Source organism: Mobula birostris, chromosome 6 (genome assembly GCF_030028105.1).
Source record: "Mobula birostris isolate sMobBir1 chromosome 6, sMobBir1.hap1, whole genome shotgun sequence".
NCBI lineage: Eukaryota > Metazoa > Chordata > Chondrichthyes > Myliobatiformes > Myliobatidae > Mobula > Mobula birostris.
Window position 1 is genome coordinate 17,937,147 of NC_092375.1, and position 22,444 is coordinate 17,959,590.

The following is a 22,444-nucleotide window of genomic DNA, read 5'->3' on the forward strand; positions in this document are numbered from 1 at the left end:
CCACCGACCTCTCTCATTAACAAGGCTTTTTCGCCCAGAGAACTGCCACTCATTGAATGATTTTTGTTTTGTTTTTGCACCATCGTCTGTAAACTCTTATAGAGACTGCTGTGCATGAAATTCTCAGGAGATCAGTAGTTACTGAGATACTCAAACCAGCCCATCTGGTACCAATAATCATTCCCTGGTCAAAGTCACTCAGATCACTTTTCCTCCCGGTTCTGATGTTTGGTCTGAACAACAACTGAACCTCTTGACCATGTCTAAAAACGCCCATGCATTGAATTGCTACCACATGATTGGCTGATTAGATTTTTGCATTAATGAGCAGGTGTACCTAATAAAGTGGCCACTGAGTCTGTGTCCCCAAAGAATAAAACGTTGAAACTGTAGACGATGAAAAATTAAAACCATGGCAGAAAGCTCTGGAAACACCCAGCAGTCCAGGCAGCATCTGTGGAGGTGGGAACAGTTAAGATTTCAGATATTATTAAACAGGAAAAAACTGCAAAGAAGCCTGCTGCCTGGACAGAGTGGGTGGGATGGTGGTGGAAACAGATACATTAGGGACATTTAAGAAACTCTTAAATGGATAATAGAGGGGAGGAAGGAAGGGTTAAATTGAAAGGTTAAAAGGTCAGCACAACATTGTGGGCCTATGGGCCTGCACTGTGCTATAATGTTCTATGTTTTCCTCTTTTGTCCCTACCATCATGGACCAAAATATTGCTTTCACGGGAAACAGCAACTCATTTGAATCGTAAACACAAAATACTCTGCAGATGCTGGGGTCAAAGCAACACGCACAACACGCTGGAGGAACTCAGCAGGTCGGGCAGCATCTGTGGAAACGAACAGTCAAAGTTTCATTTGAATTTTGTTCAGTGTCCTGCTTTTGGTGCTCCAGGTATAGGAGAAAGAAAGCAGACTGCACAAATACTCTGCACAACATCTCTCCTCTATCTACAGGGTGACCCAAAACTCTTGGCTGCCAGTGATTTAAGTTCACAATCCTGTTCTGATCTTCGTCTTCAAGATGCTTGCACAGTTCAACAAAGCCCAGAGCAAGACTAAGAAACTAGATCTCATTTTCCATTTAGGCACACATCAACCCCAGGAGCTCAATGGTTCTAGAGAAGCAGCCTTTTCAGTTGGATTTGGACCTAGTCAGTTCCACTATGCTGGGGTGATCAGCTGGTCAGAAAGATCAATGGGGAGGAAGGCAGGGGTTGGCTGTTCAAGTTGGTGACCTTTCATGGCGGGGCTCATCAAACTTGAATGCTAGCTTTGTGCCTCTGCCCACAGATGCTATTGGGCTCCAGTACTTTGTTCTTTTTCCAGACTGGGCTTCCAGATTTCTGATTTTCAGTCTTTGGCCAGTTGTGAAACAATTCACTTTCAGCTCTCTGCAGATGCTGACTGACCTGCCCATTCTCATTTACTTCAGAGTTCCATCAACCACTGTTTCCAGCATCTCACTGCCTTTAGTTATTGTCCTTGTCCACGACCCCCTTTTACTTACAAAGATTAGCAACTATCATCCCATCTTCAGCACTTCTTCCTTTTTGACACCAATCTAAAGTATGTTTTCTCTTGGTCACATGTCCTCCCCATTTCAACCCATCCTCTGCAAGTTTAAACATGCTGGTTTTCTAAACTTTTCCCAACTCTGGAATCAGAACTCTCACTCTCCACAGATGCTGACTATCTGTTGAACTTTTCTAGAAGTTTATTGTTTTCATAATAACACTATACAGAGACCTGCACATTTGTGAATCAAATGTTACTAAACTGCAAGTTTAATTTTTTTTTTATATACACAGAGTGGTGGGTGCATGGAATGACCTGCCAGGGGTGGTGGTAGAGGCAGATACAGTAGGGGAACCTAAGAAACTGTTAGATAGACACATGGATGGTAGAAAAATGCAGTATCATGTAAGACGGAAGGATGAGATTGATCTTAGAGTAGGTTAAAAGGTAGGCACAACATCGTGACCAAAGGACCTGTAGTATTCCGTGCTCTATACCAAATGCTGTATTGCTACTGCCGGTTACTCATTCTTTTACCGTGTAATAAATTCTACTCTGATTTAGAGCCCAAATTAAAGCCAAATACAAACAAGATAAAAATTAAGACGGAGTTTGTTCATTCTCTGGACACACCACTCCCAGATAAAACCATTCTGGACAGGAGTCAGTGGGGTGGGGGGGGGGGGTTATTAAACCACCTCAAACCTAAGCACACAAGCAAAATTCTGGAGGAACTCAGCAAGTCAGCCAAGCATTTATGAAAGGGAAGTAACGTTTCAGTAGAGACCCTTTATCAGGACTGGAAGGAAAGTGACAGACACCCAGAATAAGAGGGATGGTGTGTGGATGGGGGAGAGGGTTGAAGTAAGAAGCTGGTAAGAAGATAGGTGGAAGAGGTAAAGATGGGAGGAGGAGGAATCCTTTAGGAGAAGAGAGTGGACCATGAAAGAATGGGAAGGAGGAGGTGGAACCAGAGGGAGGTGATGAGCAGGTAAGGAGAAGAGAAGAGGTGTGAGAGTAACCAGAATAAGGAATGGAAATATTGAGGAGGAGGGGCAGAAATAAGGGATCAAAATTACCATCAGGAAGCCATCCAGAAAGAATATGAGGTGTTGCTCTTTGAACTGAGCTTGGCCTCATGATGGCAGTAGAGGACACCATGGACTGATATGTCAGCATGCGAATGAAAAGTCGAATTGAAATGAGTAGCCACTGTGAGATCCTGCCTTTTGCGGCAGACAGAGCAAAGGTACTTGACAATGCGGTGCCCCAATCTGCATCAGGTCCCAGTGAAGTAGAGGCTGCTACACCGAGAGCTGCAGATACAATCGACGGCCCTGACAGACTAGCAGCTGAGGTGTCACCTCACATGGAAGGACTGCTTGGGGTCCTGAATAGCATTGAAGGAGCTGGTGTAGCACTTGGACCGGCTTGCAGAGAAAGCTGCCAGGAGAAAGGTCAATGGGGAGGGTCAAGTGGTCAATGGAATCACATAGAGAATGATCCCTACTGAACCCAAGTTTATTTTGCAGAATAAAATCTCAAAAATTAAGTACATTGTACAACATTAAGAATAGTAGAATTATCCTTTCCCTGAAGGCAACATCTCAAAAACTGCAATAGGAACCTGATAATCACAGTGAAAGACTTTGGATCTGCAATCTACAACACCTTCTGGCAATCAAGGTTCTGTGGTTAACCTTAATCTTTATTAACAGTGAGTATACTATGTAATTTATTCTTTGTTTTACTCTGAAATGTGGATGGTGCAACCAAAATGTCCTTACACTCCAAAAATACACAAATATCTCTAGGTGTTACTGTAATTTCTACGGTTATTGTCACCTGATTACGTGAAAGAAATTGGAAAGGCAAATTTTTAGTTGAGTATTCAATTCCTGCTGCAGCTAAGAACTTTAGCATAAGAACTTTTCGCTGCCCAAGACAACACTAAAAAGCAGAAGATATTCATTAAATGGAAGTTCAGTAAGAATATCTTTCCATGGTATGAAAGATCACTAAGGTGAGAAGTCAAGAGAGTCGCACTGAACAATCACACAAACCAATATTATTTATATATTATAAAGAAACAAGGACACACATTACAGTCAATTTTTAAAATGGAGCTTTTAATTTTTTTTACCTGTACATGTAGTTCAAAGTTGCATGTGACAACCAGTTCTTAATACTGGTCATATCATATATATTTATATATACTTTATATTTATAACAATGAAATACCTGCACAAAAAAACTGAAGCTACATTTGAGCCTCAGCTTTTTTGTGCACTACCCAGATGCCTCATGAGAAGCAAACACTACATATACTGCTTGTATTAGGAAACAGTGATATTGCAGAGAATTAAAAAATTGGAAACAATATTACTATTTTAAAAATGAATATCAGCATTCCAGCATGGATCTCACTTCATACCTGCAGCTTCTGATGGTGACATATAACTCAGCCACAGAAATTATCAAATTTTATATTCTAAGTAAAAGCTCCATTGTTTGTTAATTCGTATAAATACAATGCACTAAAAGATTACAATTTGTAAACACTGCAGTTAATTGTAGGATAGTATTTCTATACATTCTTTCTTGTCAAGGATCTTTTGCTCAGATGACCATTTTCCACAATACTGAAAATGCAGAGGCAGACTTGGGAGGGCAGTACAACTCAACAGTACATTTGTCGCTGCTGCACTAAAAAGGTATTCCATATCATTCCTTGTAAATCATAGAGTAGGTGTGATATTTTATTTGAAATTTGTGGACCAGAGCCAAGACATACTGAGGAATATTCATTGAGAATTACCACAAAACTCATTTGCATTAAGTGTAGCAATAATCCCTTCAAAAAAGCACCTCTACCCTTCACAGAGTGGCTATGACTTGCACCATTTTTAATACTGAACATTTACATTGTACAAATTTGTTCAATATAATCAGATGCTGAATTTAAAAAGCTTCTGAAAGAGGACATACTGAAGAGTTAATACCACATGCAGCATTCCTTGATAGTGGGTCATTTTGCAAGACGAAAGCATGCAGTCATTTAAAATTAATGTTTAAAAATGAAAATACTGGTTTGCTTTAAATTTTAAAGGGCAGTTTTAAAAAAAACTAGTAGTGGTGTTTTCCCCACAGGTGCAGAAATAAATTGGGGGTAGCAAAAGCCACAAAAGGACCCACTATCCTTTTAAAAAAATTAAAAGACAAACTAAAAATATCTAGGACTATACACAACTAAAGTAAAATGAGGTAAACTGCTCTGCAGTGTTCTTCTAGTCAGTAGGCAGTTGATGATCATGCAGAAGTCACATGATCAAGGCTGCATCTCCCATCATCCCTCTGGTAGTGATATGGGATAGTGGGTCTCTTTGAGGACTTTCAAGCCTGAGTGGGGGATGGGCAACATATGATCCTAGAAAAAGGAGGAAAACACAACACATAAGCAAACGAAACATGTGCAAATTCAAGCTAGGAAATGAGTCGGCCATGTACAGTGTGATGCAAATGATAAAAAAGTGCATGCTAAAAAAAAAAGGAATGGGAATTGAAGATAACTGCTTTACAGAAGGTCTTCAAAGAGACGATTAAATGCAGCAGCACAGCAGAAATTTAGCAATGCTGCATGTTTTCATACTGACTAGACAGTAAATAAAAGCTATGCATAGGCCACTTACATTGTTGGCTTGGGTCCATATCCGTTGTTAGCTTCACATAGTTGGATGGAAAGAGACCTGTGACGCCATTGAGCTCCCCTTTCCACCAATCAGGATCGTCCTTGTTAAGAACACCAATGATCTGTCCTTTGGTAAACGCAAGTTCGTCATCATTCTGTGCAATATAGTCGTACATTCCAATCACTTGGAACACTGCCAAAATGAAAATAATTCAATAATTTAGCAGCACTTCATAATTTAAGTGAAATCTCTTAAAGTATGAGCTTAAGGTTTGGTGCAGGGTAAGGCATGCAACACATTGTTGGGAATGCTTAGGTAGACTGTACTTTATGGTCCTGTGCTTTGTCTCATTTCTAAGTAACGAGTGTGAATTCATTAATAATTCTGAACACAAATGAATTTTCAGAATTAAACAAATTTCTTTGCTTTGATTGAATTAGTCTGATTAAAAGTTATAATTCTAACTAAAGCATTATTTGAAAACTGGTACACTTAAAATGGCAGAATCAGAATAGAAGCCATAAGAACATAAAGGTAGGCCAGTCAGATCTTCAAGCCTGCTCTGCCATTGAATAAGATCACAGCTTAGCTGACTATAACTTTGAATCTGCATTCCTATAGCTTCCACTTTGCTCATTAAGAATCGAGCTATACTGTGAGGGGCAAGCGTTTTTGCTCAGAGAGTGGTCTATAACTGGAAGGCTCTGCCTGGTATAGAGGTCGAGGCTTTTAAGAGATGTTTCGATAGGCACATGAATGGAAGGAAGGTGGAGGGATATGGACTTTGTGTAGGTAGGAGGAATTAGGTTTTGGCTGTTTTTGATTTACTTTTTAGCTGGTTCACTACAACATTGTGGACCAAAGGGCCAGTTCCTGTTCCATGTCTCTCTTCCTGAGGATGATAGAAGCAAAGAGTTCCAAAAATTTAAGATTCAAAACTAATGACCTTAGTTATAGGTCCACTCTCTATATCCATGCAAAGACTAGTCAGGATCTAACATTTCCAATGAACTTACCCCCACTCTTCCAAACTCCAGCAGAAACAAGTCTAACCAGTCCAACTTTCCTCTTAATTAATACATACCTAGTATGGACTTGAAGAACTTCCCAGAACTGCTTTGAACATATCAAATTCCATCTAGAAGACCAATACTGTCCACCGTGCTCACTTGTACAACTAATTCTCCTCACAATAAATTATAACATTGTTAGTTTATATACCGACTTGCAGTACTTGCATACCAATCTTTTGCAAATCATGCACTAAGGCTACAATTGTTTACTATTAATACGCCTCTTATTTCTCCTGCCAAAACTAGCAATTTCTTATCACACATTTTGACTAATAGAACTTTTCCTGAATCTGAAAGCAGAAGAAATTCAAACCAACATATCAACCAACTGAGAGAAACAATTGTACTCATGGCCAGTAAATTAAGCTATTTGCACACAGAGAACTCCTTTTAGAAATTACTCAGAATCATTTTTATGAAACCTGGATAATTTCATCACATATTGAAACCTGCATTATCTTATGATCACAGACTGCTAGTTCTGCAACAAAACCAGATGAGCAGAAATTCTTTTCAACTTCTCTTGCATCGAATGATACCCAATTTTGTCAATATCTTGTTCTCAAGGACTGCACCTGGCACTTTAAAATAAGCCAACATCACAATGCTCAAAAGAAAACCTTTGACACCTCAATGCTTCTGTCCCCATTTCTACCCTTTTCCTCTCTAAAGTTCTGGAGAATGCATGTTGCCTCCTAAATCCACACCTACACTTATCAGAACTCTAATCACCACGCCTGGTTTGATAAAGGCACTGTACTCAAATAATTCTTAGAAGCCCATTCTGTAACCCTAGTTTATTTCTCAATTTGTTTAAAGTCTTTCCTGTCGTCACCATTCTTCTCAAGTGCATCACCATTACCTATTTAGATGTACTACATCTTCATGACTGCATCTGGAATTAACAGGATCACTTGCAAACACTTCTCTCGAGGCACAGTCCTCTCATGCCCCAAGGATCCACCCTTTGCTCCAGTAATTTCTCAACTACATGTTGTCCTTGGGTACAACCTCAAAGCACAAAGTCACTGATAACATCCAGTTGTACTTCTCATTACTGCTCACTTACCACTGCTTACACTGTCTTAGGCTGCCCAATATTCAATAATAATCTAACATTTTCTTCAGCTAAATGTTGGGAAGACAAAAAGCATCATCTCCAGTCCCCGCTGCAAACTTCATTCCTCTTCCAGGATCATCTAGTTTAGCATTTATCATGAATCCCCAATTTCCTTGAGAGATGATGAAGTGCCCTGTGGAATGTTGTAGACCTTCTGTTGAAGATCTCCAGAACACTGTTAGCTTGGGACTTCCATAAATTCAAAGCAGCACCATCATGTTTCCCAGGCAGGATGTTGAATGACCCGAGGTCATTGCATTTGTCCTTCTTGGGTGGTCATGTTGGGGTGTGCCTGGGCTAGTGGGAGCAAACATCCTGAAGGCGGTATTCTTGCAGTCACTTTGCACCAGTAGTTAAGGGGAATGATTGCTCAGGATGGCTGGTGGGCTGCCAATCAAGCAAACTTTGTACTAGGTGCTCTGAGTTGTGATACTGCAGTGGACGGTATTCTATCACTCGATTCGTTTGTGCCTTGTTACATGGAACGGCCTTAGGGTATCAAGAAGAGAGTTCTTCAGAAATATTAGTGTAAATAGTCTGCAGATGCTGGAAATCTGAAACAACACACACAAAATGCTGAAGGAACTGAGCAAGCCAGATAGCATCTATGGAGGGGAATAATCCGTTTTCATATTGGTCCAAGACGTTTCTCAACTCTCCTGATGAAGGATCTCTGCCCAAAACGCTGACTGTTTTATCCCCTCCAAAGAGATGCTGGACTTTGAGTTCCTCCAGAAAGTCAATTACTGTAGGATACTGATGCTGTAATATGAGAAGTATTGGCAAAATTAGTGCAATGTGACCAAGAGATGAATAGCCTACGTACCAGTGTCATCCCCAACACTATTTGTTTTCACTTTCAAAAAATCAAATCACCCAACAATCCCAAGTCCCTAGCATGTGGTGCCAAAACCTCCATTCATACTCTTGTTTAACAACAAGTATTCCATTACATTCCTGGTGTGGCATCTCACATTACCAACAGAGCACAGCTTTTTCTAGTCAGTTGTTACAACTGAAAATTAACACGAGTTCACCTGTATCATCCAAAATCTGTTAACCAGATCATCCAAAATCTGTTCTAATTCACACTAAGTTCCATCTACTAATCAAATCTTCCACTTGCTGATCTGACCTGATACCTAGGTAAACAAAACATCACACTTGAAATTTTCAGCGTTATTTTCAAAACATCTCATTGTAACTCTAATCATCACTGTATCTCCCTGTCTGCATTCCTCAAAATAGGACCTTCCAGCATCTCAAAAGTTCAAATTTGAAGTTCAACTCAAGTTTATTATCAAAGTATATACACGTCACCATATACAACCCTGAGGTTAATTTTCTTGTGGGCATGCTCAATAAACCTAACCATCATATAGAACCAATGAAAGACCACATCAACAGGGTGGACCACTAGTGTGCAACTACAAAAAGAAAAAAAAAGAAATAATAAGTAACAAATATTGAGACCATGAGATTGAGAGTCCTTGAAAGTGAATCCATAGATTATGGGAACAGTCAGTGATAGTGAAAGTGAAGTTGATTGAAGTTACCCTCACTGGTTCAGAAGCTTGATGGTTGAGGGGTAATAACTGTCCTTGAACCTGGTGGTGTGAGTCCTGAGGCTCCTGTGCCACCTTCTTGATGGCAGCAGCGTGAAGAGAGCATGATTTCAGTGGTGGGGGTCCCTGATAATGAATCTGCTTTCCTCCAACAACGCTGTAGATGTGTTCAGTGGTGGGAAGGGTTTACCCGTGATTGAACTGTATCCACAACTTTTTGTAGGATTTTCCGTTCAAGGGTATTGGTGTTCCCATATTAGGCTGTGAAACATCCAATCAATAAACCCTACACCGCACATCTATAGAAGTTAGTCACAGTTCGACTTTCATCTTCAGTGGTCAAGCCTTTAGCTCTGGTATTCCTTGCTTCCCCACCAATCTTTTATCTATTAAGCTTAATTTATGGCATTTTTAATTATATGCCACATTTCTTTCTTTAGTGCTGTACGTCAAGATGTTTCACTCCTGCAAAGCATGGTGGGGTTTCATGTCAACAATGCAATACCACTATAACTTGTTTAAACTCTACAACATCAAAGCACAAGCTTCAGAAATCCCAATGGATTATCTTCTTACAAGCCATGTGTTACAATGACTGAAAACCGGGAAAACACCACACCTCAACATGAGCACATGGCAAAGCTTCACTGCTGTTTTCCAGCCAATTACTTCCTTGAAATGGGGGTATTGGGGGGGGGGGACTGGATTGTGTGAGTGAAGGAGTGACAGTCATTTCCTTTGGAATGCTTGTGGGAGACAAAGGATAAAATGAAACACATGGTTCATGAATCCTTTATAAAGAAGCAGCTATTGAGTAAATGCTATAAATCAAGATACCCCCATAAATAACACAAGACCCTGCAATGACTGGAAAACATATCAAAAGCCTTTGTGTATCAAGTGGATGATTTAAAACTTAATTTTTATATTAAAAATCCTGAACACATCACCACCCTACTATAATATTTTGTGAATTATGCCAGCTGATAGGCAGTATCCACCATTAAGGACCCTCACCATTCAGGATATGCTCTCTTGTCATTATTACCATCACAGAAGAGGTACAGGAGTCTGAAGAAACACACTCAGTGTTTTAGGAACAGCTCCTTCCCCTCTGCCATCAGATTTCTGAACAGACAATGAATTCACTACTTTACTATTTTGCTCTCTAATTGCATATCTTATTGAAACGTTTATATTCCTTATTGTAAAAAAGATTTTTCAAAAATGTTTTGCACTGTCTTCAGCTACAAAGCAAGAAATTTCATGACCTATGTCAGAGTTAATAAACCTGATATGCTTCCGAAGTCCCGAGACTCTTCAGAGGAAAAGGGAAAGACAAGTACCGAGGTATGCCTCGAATATAAATACAGCTAGGAAGGCCATACGCCAAATCTCAGTGGTTACAAATAATGACTGATTGCTTCAATAATTAACAAGATAGACTTACAGACATTGGTTGCTACAGGGAGCTTTGCAGCTTCAGTTGGAGTACTTTTACTTGTTCCAGGACTCAGAAGTTTCACATAATTGGCAGGGAACCATCCAATTTGCCGCTTCTTACCCCGCGCCTACAACGCAAGAATGAAGTGAATTCAAATGAACCATATTGTTGGTAGTGAAGCCAAACATCGAGGAGCAATTAATATGCTTTTAATTTGAATTAAGAAATTTCTATGCAACTCATTATCTATCTATAAGTCTATTTCACTGCAAGGAGAAATCCATGCACATAAGTACTTGACAATTCCGAGATATTTTTAAAATAGATCTCTTCCCCAACAAGTCAAGCTCATGCAGATGCAGCCATTTCAACAAAGCTAAGAGCTTCAGGCTTGGAACAGGTAGAGATTGAATTCATAATTGCAAGAGTACAAGATGGAGCTGCTTTGTGAGTGGCATTTGACTATTGGGGCATATCAATTTACTTAATTTCTATCACAGTTATAAAGAAACTGCAACCAATTGACCAAGATATCCACAACACACACTCAGTTAAAATTACATCCAAAAGATATGGCAACTCTTCCAGCAGATGATTCCCTGCCCCCTCCCAATTTTTAACTCTAATTCATAGAACAGTAAAGGCCATTCTGCCCACAATTTTCCGACCTTTTCACCTACTCTAAGATAGTCTAACCCTTCCCACCCATGTAGTCCTCCATTGTTCTTGTATCCATGTGCCTATCTAAGAATCTGCTAAATGTCCTTACTGTATCTGCCTCTACCACTACCCTTGGTAAAGCACTTACCATCTAACACTCCCCCCATACTTTCCTCCAATTACCTTAGAAGTACAGTATATCCTCTCTTAAAGGATGCTGCGTGACCCCTCTATATTTGCTGCTTATCATCTTATACACTGCTATCAAGTCTCCCCTCATCCTCCTTTACTCCAAAGTGAAAACCCCTTTCCTTGTATGTCATGCTCTCTAATCCAACCAGTATTCTGGTAAATTTACCCTGAATTCTTTCTAAAGCTTCCACACTCTTCCAATAATGAGACTTTTAAAATAAATTACAGAAGTATGAACTCTACTTCCTACCTGAAGCTCCCCTTCCCACCATCCACCGGCATTCCTCTTGCGGATGAGGATTAGCTGACCAGGTGCTAGTGTAAGTTGTTCAGCTCCAGTTGCTGTGTAAGGAGCTATAACCTGTGCAATTTCTGTAAAAGGAAAAGGAAAATGAAAGATGACCTGTGATGCAAATTAATTCTTAATGGTACAAAAAATGTGCTTAATCAATCTTGTTACCCTTTCCCAATAGAAATATGCTATATGTAGTGAGAATTTTTTAAAAATTAAGTCAGCATTTGCAGGTTGTACACCTCAACTCATCCACGCTTCACGCAAATGATATTAATAAATGCAGGAATCGCCTGTTTGTGCTTACAAGAGCGCGCCAACAGGTGAACAGATCTAGCTCAACCAAAACAATGTGCAGCAGATTGGTACGGTGGCCCGGGATATTTGAAATTACAGTTGTACGGAAAATTTGAAAATAGTGCCGGATTGCCAAAGGAACCGGTAGTCGGAGGTTGACCTGTACTACAATTCCCACAAGTGGATGATTCCATTAGTAACTCAAGCCACATGAAGTTGAGGGAACACACAATAATCCTCATCAAGGGATCAGTAGTGGAAACAGTGAACAGTTTCAAGTTCCTGGGTGTTAACATCTCTGAAGGTCTATCCTAGGCCCAACATATTGGTGCAATTATGAAGAAGCCATGATAGTGGCTATAATTCATTAGGAGTTTGAGAAGATTTATTTTGATCATATCAGTGACTATGGAAACATCAAAGTAATTTTCTCAGATTCAGAAGCAAGCAGCTGAGACAACCCTCCCCTCCCATTTCACCCCGAAAAGAACTGCAGTACCATTAACCCCAAATGATAAACACTTCTGTGAACACAGGAAATGCAAAATTCAAATAAAGTTCTATCCATTTTGTCTTTAGTATGTCACTAAAGATTCTAGCAAATTTCTACAGGTGTACCATGGAGAGCATTCTGACTGGTTGAATAACCACCTACTGTGGAAGCTCCTGAAAACAGAATCAGAAAAAAAGCTTCAGAAGGTTGTCGACTCAATCAGCTCCACCACAGGCACTAGCCTCCCCAGCACAGAGGACATATTCAAAAGGCGGCGGGCACCTCTTGAAGTGGCATCCATCAGTAAGGACTGCCACCACCCAGGACATGCCCTCCTCTCATTACTGTCATTGGGAGGAGGCACAGGAGCCTGAAGACTCACCCTCAACATTTCAGAAACAGCTTCTTCCCCTCTGCCATCCAACTTCTGATGGCCCACGAACACTACAGCACTATTTTGCTCTCTTTTCGCATTATTTACTTTTAATTCCTTATTTAACTATAATATATCTATCTATCTCTCTCGCTCTCTCTCTCTCTCTATATATATATATATATATATATACACACACACACACACATATACATACACACTGCCACTGCAAAACAAACTTCACAACATTTGTAAGTGATAATAAGCCTGATTCTGAACCAAGTTAGTCCTGGATATAGTAATATATTTGTTAATCAATATGCATCAGCAATGCAAAGAATCCTCCAGTGATGAAAACCTTTGGGAACTTCAGGTCCAAAAGGACCAAGCATACAAAATTTATCATATGCCATCACTTAAAGTCATCATGCTGTTCCAACGTAATTTTCCTTAAGTAATCCAACCAATTGACACAAAAATAAATAAATTAATAACAACTGCTTCTGCAACTTCCTGACCTTTATTGCCAAAAGATGTTACAGTTGTGCTCATGATGAAAATGTCAGTGCTTAAACAATGAAAGAGACAACATCTGGATTTCTTTTCTGCATAGATCAAGGAATAAGTTTTGATGTAACTGTCAGTGAACCATCAAGCTGTGCTTTTTGGCAGACTTCTCCATCATCAAGAAAGAACTAGTTAATCACAAGAATTTCAGGTTCTCCAACATAATTCTTTTTGTACTGCCGAGCATATTACTGTTACAGAATGCTGGCCTTCATTTCTCCCTCAATAAACAAAACATGGCTTAACTGGTTTCTTGTCATATCCTGCATTGCTTCATTGTCTGTGTGCAAACTATCTTATTAAACTTCACAGACGATAAGAAATCAGAAATTTATCATTGGCTTAAATACACTATTTCCTCAAGGCATGTAAATGAAGTAGATGTCAAAGAAAGGCCAGCTTTTTTAAAAATGAAATTCTATATCCAAAAGATAACACGAATATCTACTAAAATTCCTGAAAAGTTTATTAATGTAACAGGATTTGTTAAAGACTTAAACATGAGGAATTCTGCAGATGCTGGAAATTCAAGCAACACACATCAAAGTTGCTGGTGAACGCAGCAGGGTCTTGGCCCGAAACGTCGACTGTACCTCTTCCTAGAGATGCTGCCTGGCCTGCTGCGTTCACCAGCAACTTTGATGCGTGTTGTTAAAGACTTACCCGGTTTTCTTCCAAGGCTTCCACCTTTTCCCATTTGTCCAGGTCCCTGTGTGAAGAGCACAAGTCATCATAACTGAACAAGCAAGATATTTAAACTGTAATAACAAGCAGGTTTTGATTTATGCTAACTAAAAATATGACAGTGAGACATACCAAATTACTCCCTGAACTGAATGACTAAATACATAACAACTTTTCAGGGATTTTCAGGTTGGGTATTTTGGAAATTGTAAACCAGTTTACATTTGAATTACAATAATTTGGAAATCATTCCAAACAGCAATGTAGAAAATTGAACTCTCCATTCTCACAATAAATTTTGATTAATTGAAAATTAGGAAGACTATGTAATTTCTCTCAATAAGCAACTCAGTTTTGTGAAAATAGAGAAAAGTTATTTCATTTCTTCAGTTATTTAATAGCCTATTTTAAGGACATCTTGAGACAAACAAAAGTGGTTGCAACCATCTTCAAACAGAACTGTCAACTCACCCTTCTCCTGAGATCCCTATGGTCATGCAACTCAATGGCTAATTCAGTTTATGACAATAATGTAGCCACACATCAAAGTTGTGCCTAGCATTGTCTGAGCTTTAATGCTGTAAATTTGCTGCTCCAGAACTACTATTAACTTCTCACCAATAATCCCTCCCCCAACTGCTCATTCTGGGTTCCACCACAACTATTCACTCCAATTGGATGAATTGGATGAAATTCCCACAGGAAATAAGGAAAGTGCAGGAAAAATATATTCCAAGAAAAAAGAAAATCATGAATGGAGAAATGACACAAATGTGGCTAACGAGAGAGATTAAGGCTAAAATAAAAGCAAAAGAGACGGCATACAAGGAAGCAAAAATTAGTGGGAAAACTGAGCACAGGACGACTTTTAAAAACTTACAGAAGGAAACTAAGAAAGTCATTCGGAAGGAAAAGATGAATTATGAAAGGAAGTTGGCAATGAATATAAAAGAGGATACCAAGAGTTTTTTTTTTAAATATATGAAGAGTAAAAGAGTGACACGGGTAGATAGAGGACCAATTGAAATGATGCTGGAGAAATTATAACAGGTAACAAAGAGATGGCAGAGGAATTAAATGAGTATCTTGCATCGGTCTTCACAGTGGAAGACATTAGCAACATACCTGATAGCCGGAGGTCTCAGGGAATAGAATTAGGTACAGTTAAGATTACTAGAGAGAAAGTGCTTGGGAAGCTAAATGGACTAAGAATAGATAAATCTTCCGGACCAGATGAGGTACACCCACGGGTTCTGAGGGAGGTGACTTTGGAGATTGTAGAGGCATTGGAAATGATCTTCCAGGAATCAACAGACTCTGGCATGGTTCCGGAGGACTGGAAGGTTGCAAATGTAGTTCCGCTGTTTAAGAAAGGAGGGAAGCAGCAAAAAGAAAATTACAGACCTATTAGTCTGACATTGGTAGTTGGAAAGTTATTGGAGTTGATCCTCAAGGATGAGGTTATGACATACCTCGAGGTGCATGACAAGATAGGCCCAAGCCAGCATGGTTTCATGAAGGGAAGATCCTGCATCAGCAACCTATTGGAATTTTTTGAGGTAATCTCAAATAAGATTGGCAAGGGAAAGGCTGTAGATGTTGTTTATTTGGATTCTCAAAAGGCCTTCGATAAGGTGCTGCATAAGAGGCTGCTTAATAAGATGAGAGCCCATGGAATTATAGGAAAGATATTGGAATGGGCGGAGCATTGGCTGATAGGCAGAAAGCAAAGGATGGGAATAAAGGGATCCTATTCTGATTGGTTGCTGGTTACTAGTGGTGTTCTGCAGGGGTCGGTGTTGGGGCCGCTTCTTTTTACAATGTATATCGATGATTTAGATTATGGATTAAATGGTTTTGTGGCTAAGTTTGTGAATGACACCAAGATAGGTGAAGGAGCAGGAAGTGCTGAAGAAGTGGAAAGGTTGCAGAGAGACTTGGTCAGTTTAGGAAGGTGGGCAAAGAAATGGCAGATGGTATACAATTTTGAGAAATGTATGGTTGCACATTTTGGAAAAAGAAATAATCAGGCAGATTATTATTTAGATGGGGAGAAAATTCAAAAATCGAAGTGCAAAGGGACTTGAGGGTCTTCATGCAGGATACCCTAAAGGTTAACCACCAAGTTGGATTGGTGGTAAGGAAAGCGAATGCTATGTTGGCATTCATTTCAAGAGGAATAGTGTATAAGAGTAAGGAGGTGTTGATGAGGCTCTATGGGGCACTGGTGAGACCTCATTTGGAGTACTGTGTGCAGTTTTGGGCCCCCTATCTTAGAAGGGATGTTCTGATGTTGGAGAGGGTTCAGAGAAGATTTACGAGGGTGATTCCTGGAAAGCAGGGACTAACATACGAGGAGCGTTTGTCGACTCTTGGATTGTATTCATTAGAGTATAGAAGAATGAGAGGGGATCTCATAGAAACATTTCAAATATTGAAAGGGTTGGACAGGGTAGATGTGGAAAGGCTGTTTCCCTTGGTGGGTGAGTCCAGGACAAGAGGCCACAGTCTTAGAATTAGAGGGTACCCATTTAAAACAGATGAGGAGAAATTTTTTTAACCAGAGGGTCATGGATTTATGGAATTCGTTGCCACATACAGCTGTGGAGGCCCGATCATTGAGGGTGTTTAAGGAGGAGATTGATAGGTATCTAATTAGTCAGGGTATCAAGGGATATGGGGAAAAAGCCGGAAATTGGAACTAGATGGGAGAATAGTTTAGCTCATGGTGGAGCGGCGAAGCAGACTCGATGGGCCAAATGGCCTGCTTCTGCTCCTTTGTCTTGTGATCTTGTGAACTCCAATTACAGCCTTGCTCAACAGTGGACCAGAGATCAATTTGAGGAGGCAAGTTGTGGATGGTTGTACTTGACATCAAATAGTACAGTTAAAACTGGAGTCTCTGTCTATATAAAAAAACTCTCCTGGCTGGAGTCATGCCAACCACAAAGATAGCTACAGTTATTGAGCCAATTAAAAACCCCTCAATAATTAAGAACTCAACATATTGCAAATCAAAGCAACATGTCTGACTGGACCCCATTTTCCATTTGACACCACTCCAGCACTGACACATGGCATTTCCTGCTGCAACTCATGAAGGCTTCGTCAATCTTCAGTCCTAAACTTGTGAATCTACCATTAAAAGACAAAAGGCAGCCAGCTGATTGGAAAACTTTCACCTCTAATCTTCCAATGAATATTCTTCCAATGGGTGTACTTATGCCCATGGACTGTAGCAGTTCAAAATGATACTTATGATTACCTTCTCTGGGACAATAGGGCATTTCTAATTAATTAATGCTGGCTTTGCCAGCACAACCTACACCAAATGCATGAACAGAAGTATTTGATTTTTTAAGCAACTGAGATGGGGAATTGAAGGGTAGAAGCGACGAAGGGAAGGCAACAGAAACATAGATGATTTACCTCAGAATCCTTTGGTCTGACGTAGTTAGATGGGAAAACGCCCACTTTTTCCCCTACAACACCTGTCCACCAATCACCGTCTTTCTTCGTCACAAGAATCACATCTCCTTGCTGATAAGTCAAGTCTCCAGGCTCATTACTTTCATACGTGTACATAGCCACAAATTCTGTACAAAAAAAAGAGACCAGTATAAATACTTTAAGACTTGCATTGAAAAGGGAATGAATACTGTAATTGGGAATCTTTAACAGGGAGGTGAAAATAAAGACTTGAAAATGAAGGTTTGCCATTTTAACAGCTGAATCAAATTAAATCACTTCCTCTTATTATTAACTATTTTTTCCCTTTTGGTTGGTCAAGCTACCCACAATTCTTCAAAGTTAAGATTTACTGAAATAGATATCAACTTTTTAAAACATATGTCCAATTAAAGCACTTCACAATTTTCTGGGATATTAAACTCCATCCATCCCGCTATTACAGCCTACTAAGCCTGGCTAGCATCTCTTAAATATTAAGGAACTTTAGTGCTAAACACATGACAGCATCTTAGTGCAGCAGTTCTCACATTACACATTCACAACTAATAGAACCAAATTCATCACACAATTAAAATGAACTATGTATTAATTTAAAATCATATTCTTCTGACTCTCTGGCAGGAAGAGAAGATAGTGGCGCGACGCAGCTCGCAGCGGCCACTCCAATGGTGATATCTGTTATCAGTCAAGTAGGGTGCTGTGCACAATCCTGATTTGATGGAGACAGACGTGAGAGCACAGAGGAACATCTGGTGAAACTTCTGAAATGCCTGCTTCGCTGCAGCTGCTACTGTGTGATCCAGAATCTCCAAAGAGGAAGGCCCTGAGTCCTCGGCGGCTGGGGTGGGGTCGAAGCGCTCGGCAGAGGATGATGCTCGGTGTCGGAGGGCTGGTTGGAGGCTCAAAGTTCTCGGACAGACTCAGAGTCCACTGCGGTCGGGTGCTTCCAATGGTGCTGCATCGGCAAGTCTGCGGCGCTTGGAGGTTCATGGCAGGGAGAGTTTCTCCCTTCTACCATCTGCTTGAGATGATGGGGCTATCGGGACTTGAGACTATTTTTTTTACCGTGCCCATGGTCTGCTCTTCATCAAATTACGGTATTGCTTTGCACTATTGTAACTATATGTTATAATTATGTGGTTTTGTCAGTTTTAGTCTTGGTTTGTCCTGAGCTTCTGTGATATCTTTCTGGAGGAACATTGTATCATTTTTTAACGCATGCATTTCTAAATGACAATAAATGAGGACTGAGTGTCCTCATAATCTAATGCAATTTAAATTGCTAACGTGTTCACTGCACAATAGATTTTAGCTACACGTAGACCAATTCTCAAGCTCCTACATATAGTTCATAATTATAGCAAAAATTTAGGGATACTTAGCAAGAACCAAGATCCAAATTAGCCTTTGTTTTTACACAAATACTTGGTTTCTTTTCAGCCAATTGAATATTTGGGTCATGAGAAATGCAGAATGGGACTCCAAAATTTGTCTCCAACTTTAAAAGCTATTTGTGTTATGCCACCATCAGCACTGAGGAAATTAGTTGAAATTTTGATAGCCATTTTCACAAATTTTAAATTTTGATAATTATGAGTAGCTTCAACAGCCAACAGAAAAAGTAATCATTGACAAGAGAAGGTGATTTCATTTACTGTAACTTCCCATGTATAAGCCAAGAATTTGGCCCTAAAATTAGGGGGTCGGCTTATACAGAGGGTGCCAACTTTGGAAAAACGAATACACGGAAGACAGGTCATATTTATTGGTTGTTTTTGAGTCAAATACAAAAGAAAATACAAACGCTTATGAAATCTATGCAAAAGAAAAGATCTACAAAACACCTGTTTCTCAATTTACTTGTACACACTGTTGTCGTCAAACGTTCAGAGCTTGAAACTCTCACACTCTTCATTATCTGACTCTCCAAAAATTGCGTCCCATCCTTCGGCAGTCACCATATCATCGTAAGGATTGTCAATTTCTGCTTCGACATCGTCACTTGCAGCTTTACTGGCTGCCAAATCTCCATCATCTTCTTCCCAAAGCAAATGATCTTTAGTGCGATCCAAAACATTGCTGATGCTGCACTTCTTGAAGGCCTTCACAATGCACATGGCCTTCATTTCCTCCCACGACTGCACTACCCACTCGCAAACTGTAGGTAGAGATGTGGCCCTCATATTTCCCGCTGGAGTGAATGACTGATTTCCAGATATCATCCATTCGTTCCACTGTCAATGCATGAATTCTTTGAATGGTTTGTTTAAACTCATATCTAGTGGCTGGAGCACGGACGTCAAACCACCGGGGATGACTGCAATGTCCGTATTTTCAGTTTTCAATGTTGCTTTTGTCTCACCTGACAAGTGCGCTTTGAACATGTCCCAGACAAGTACCGACTTTTCCTTCCTGAAACCTTCGGGACGTCGACGCCACACCTCTTTAACCCATTTCAAGCAACCTGCTTCGTCCATCCAGCCGCGTTCTTGAACGTAAACAACACCCCGCGGGAATTTTTCTTTCTTTGGGTATGTTTTCCTCTTAAAAATCACCATCAGTTTGGTCCCCTCAGCCAGACACATTAACACAACAGTAAAATGTTGTGTAACGTTCCGTTATATTGGCTCGTGAATGTCTAGGGGAAATCCCGCCCAGCACCTGCTTCAACACTCTCCTCAGGGTCAATCGCCACCCGAATCAATCACAAACATCAATCATCAGCCAGCACACCCAGTAAATTTTAACAAATACACTTTATAGATATTACTAATTCTATGACATTAATATGCATTTGATACAGAGAGGAAAGTAATGGAAAAAAAAAAGGCGCCAACACTTATCAAAGTCCAAGTTCTTCACGCGCTACCGTTGGAGCTCAAATTGACATCAGACGACCACCCGAATTCCGTCGACTCAGGGCTCGGGACCACCCTGAGTGATCGACCGGAGCCTCTCCGCACGTCCGCCGTCCTCCTCATCTCTCCTCCGACTCCCCGCCAAAACCCAGTCCACAGTCATATCATACAGCATGGCATCCGAAAACAAAACGATACATAACCACCCATTGGCTAATAGAACCTTGTTATCATCATTTTAAAGTAAAACAAACTGTTAGCGCAAACTCTCTGCAGCGTTAAGACACAACAAAGCCGCATTCCCCAGATTAACATAACAAAATCGCCATTTTAAATGTAACAAAAGAAAGACCCCGTACGCTCTCCCCCCACCTCAAAAAGTCATGCCCTCATGACGTTAACAGAGTTCACCAGTACTCCTTGTAAAACACAAAACCCAACCCAGGTGCATAAAGCAGTGACATAACTTCGCAGGGTAGTAGAGATCACACCCTGCTCTCCCGACTCTATATAAGTGAGTCTTTCCGGGGGATGCCTACTCCTCTGAGGCCTCTGTACTTCCTCTGCTGACCCTCCCTGTTCAGACACCCCAGTTGACCCCTCGAGCCTATCTGTCGGACTTTCCCCTTCACTGGGATCCCTCTGCCCCTGTGAGCCCTCTGGCTCGGGTTCTGCCTCCACCCTCTCCTCCCCCAATCCCGGCTGTAATACAGGCGGCTCTGCAACACCCTCCCTCGGTTCCCCTGACTCAGTGATGGAAGGGCCAAGAGTCTCTTCTCCCGGCACCAGGGAATCAGCGAACGGAAGCAGGTACCACACATCCGAATCATCATCTTCCGATGACGTATTCCTTCCCAAGGTGGGGACCGGCCCCGTTTTCTTCGCAGCGGGCTCTTCCCGCGCCCTCGCAAAGTCCTCGTAATAGGAGTAAACTCCCATTCGGGCTCTGGGTCCATCTTCACCTCTCGACCCAGAGGCAACAGGTGGTTCCGATGGAGTACCTTGACAGGCCCCTGCCCGCCCTCAGGTCTCACCCGGTAAACCGGGAGATTTGGCATCTGACTCTCCACCACATATGGGGTGGCTGCCCAACGGTCCGCCAACTTGTGCTTACCCTGTAGTCCTAAATTCCGGATAAGGACTCGGTCTCCCGGCAATAGCTGGACGAACTTTACCTTCTGATCATACCTCCTTTTATTCCGCTGGTTCTGCTTGGTGGCTGCCGCCTCAGCCAACTCGTACGCCGTTTTCAACTCTCTCCTCATATCGGACACGTACTTCAGACATGGCTTCGAAGGTATTTCCCCCGCTTCAGCCCCAAAACACAGATCAATGGGCAACCTCGCTTCCCGTCCGAACATCAGATAGTAGGGCGAGTACCCCGTAGCATCATTGCGAGTACAATTGTAACAATGAACCAAATGGGCAATGTGCCGACTCCACTTACTCTTCCGTCCAATCTCCAAGGTGCCGAGCATGTCCAGCAGGGTCCGGTTAAACCTCTCGGGTTGAGGATCACCCTACGGGTGATAGGGGGTGGTTCTGGACTTTTCAACCCCAAGCATATCCAGCAATTCATGTATAAGCCTGCTCTTGAAGTCCCGTCCCTGATCACTGTGGATCCGCCGGGGAAGGCCATAATGAACAAAGTACTTCTCCCATAACACCTTCACCACTGTAGTCACTTTCTGATCCTTAGTAGGAAAAGCCTGCGCATATCTAGTGTAGTGATCCGTGAGGACCAAGACATTCGCGGTATTGCTGGTGTCTGGCTCAATAAGACAGGAAATCCATACACACCAGGTCCATGGGTCCCGCACTCTGCAAGTGGGATAACGGAGCCGCCTGCGCAGGCAAAGTCTTCCTCCTGACGCAATGGCTACAGGTCTTACAGTATTCTTCCATCTCCCCCCTCATCCGGGGCCAGTAAAACCGGTCCTTGACTAATCCATAGGTCTTCTCTACCCCTAACTGCCCGGAATCATCATGTAGAGCCTGGAGCACAGCCTTTCGATACTTCTCAGGCATGACCAGCTGCCAGCGCCGGGGGTGGTCCGGAGGCGACGTGACTCGGTACAGGACGTGGTTCTTCAGCTTCAACCGGGGCCACTCCTTCAGTAGTAGGGGAACGGAGGC

The 22,444-nt window shown here is 41.3% G+C and overlaps 1 protein-coding gene across 7 annotated transcripts in view; it reads right to left on the bottom strand.

Moving 5' to 3' along the window:
* The window catches only part of itsn1 (intersectin 1 (SH3 domain protein)), a 234,291-nt gene that overhangs the window by 59,661 nt on the left and 152,186 nt on the right, over positions 1-22,444 (bottom strand). For all 7 annotated transcript variants that reach the window (XR_011886265.1, XM_072259915.1, XM_072259914.1 and 4 more), the window contains 5 exons: positions 17,409-17,575; positions 13,959-14,004; positions 11,524-11,645; positions 10,428-10,548; positions 5,220-5,411 (listed from right to left, as the gene is read on the bottom strand). Coding sequence is in view for 6 of the 7 variants with exons in the window: in XM_072259915.1 (XP_072116016.1) it covers positions 5,220-5,411; positions 10,428-10,548; positions 11,524-11,645; positions 13,959-14,004; positions 17,409-17,575 (648 nt within the window). In the remaining variant the exon portion in view is untranslated. The remainder of the gene's footprint in view (positions 1-5,219; positions 5,412-10,427; positions 10,549-11,523; positions 11,646-13,958; positions 14,005-17,408; positions 17,576-22,444) is intronic.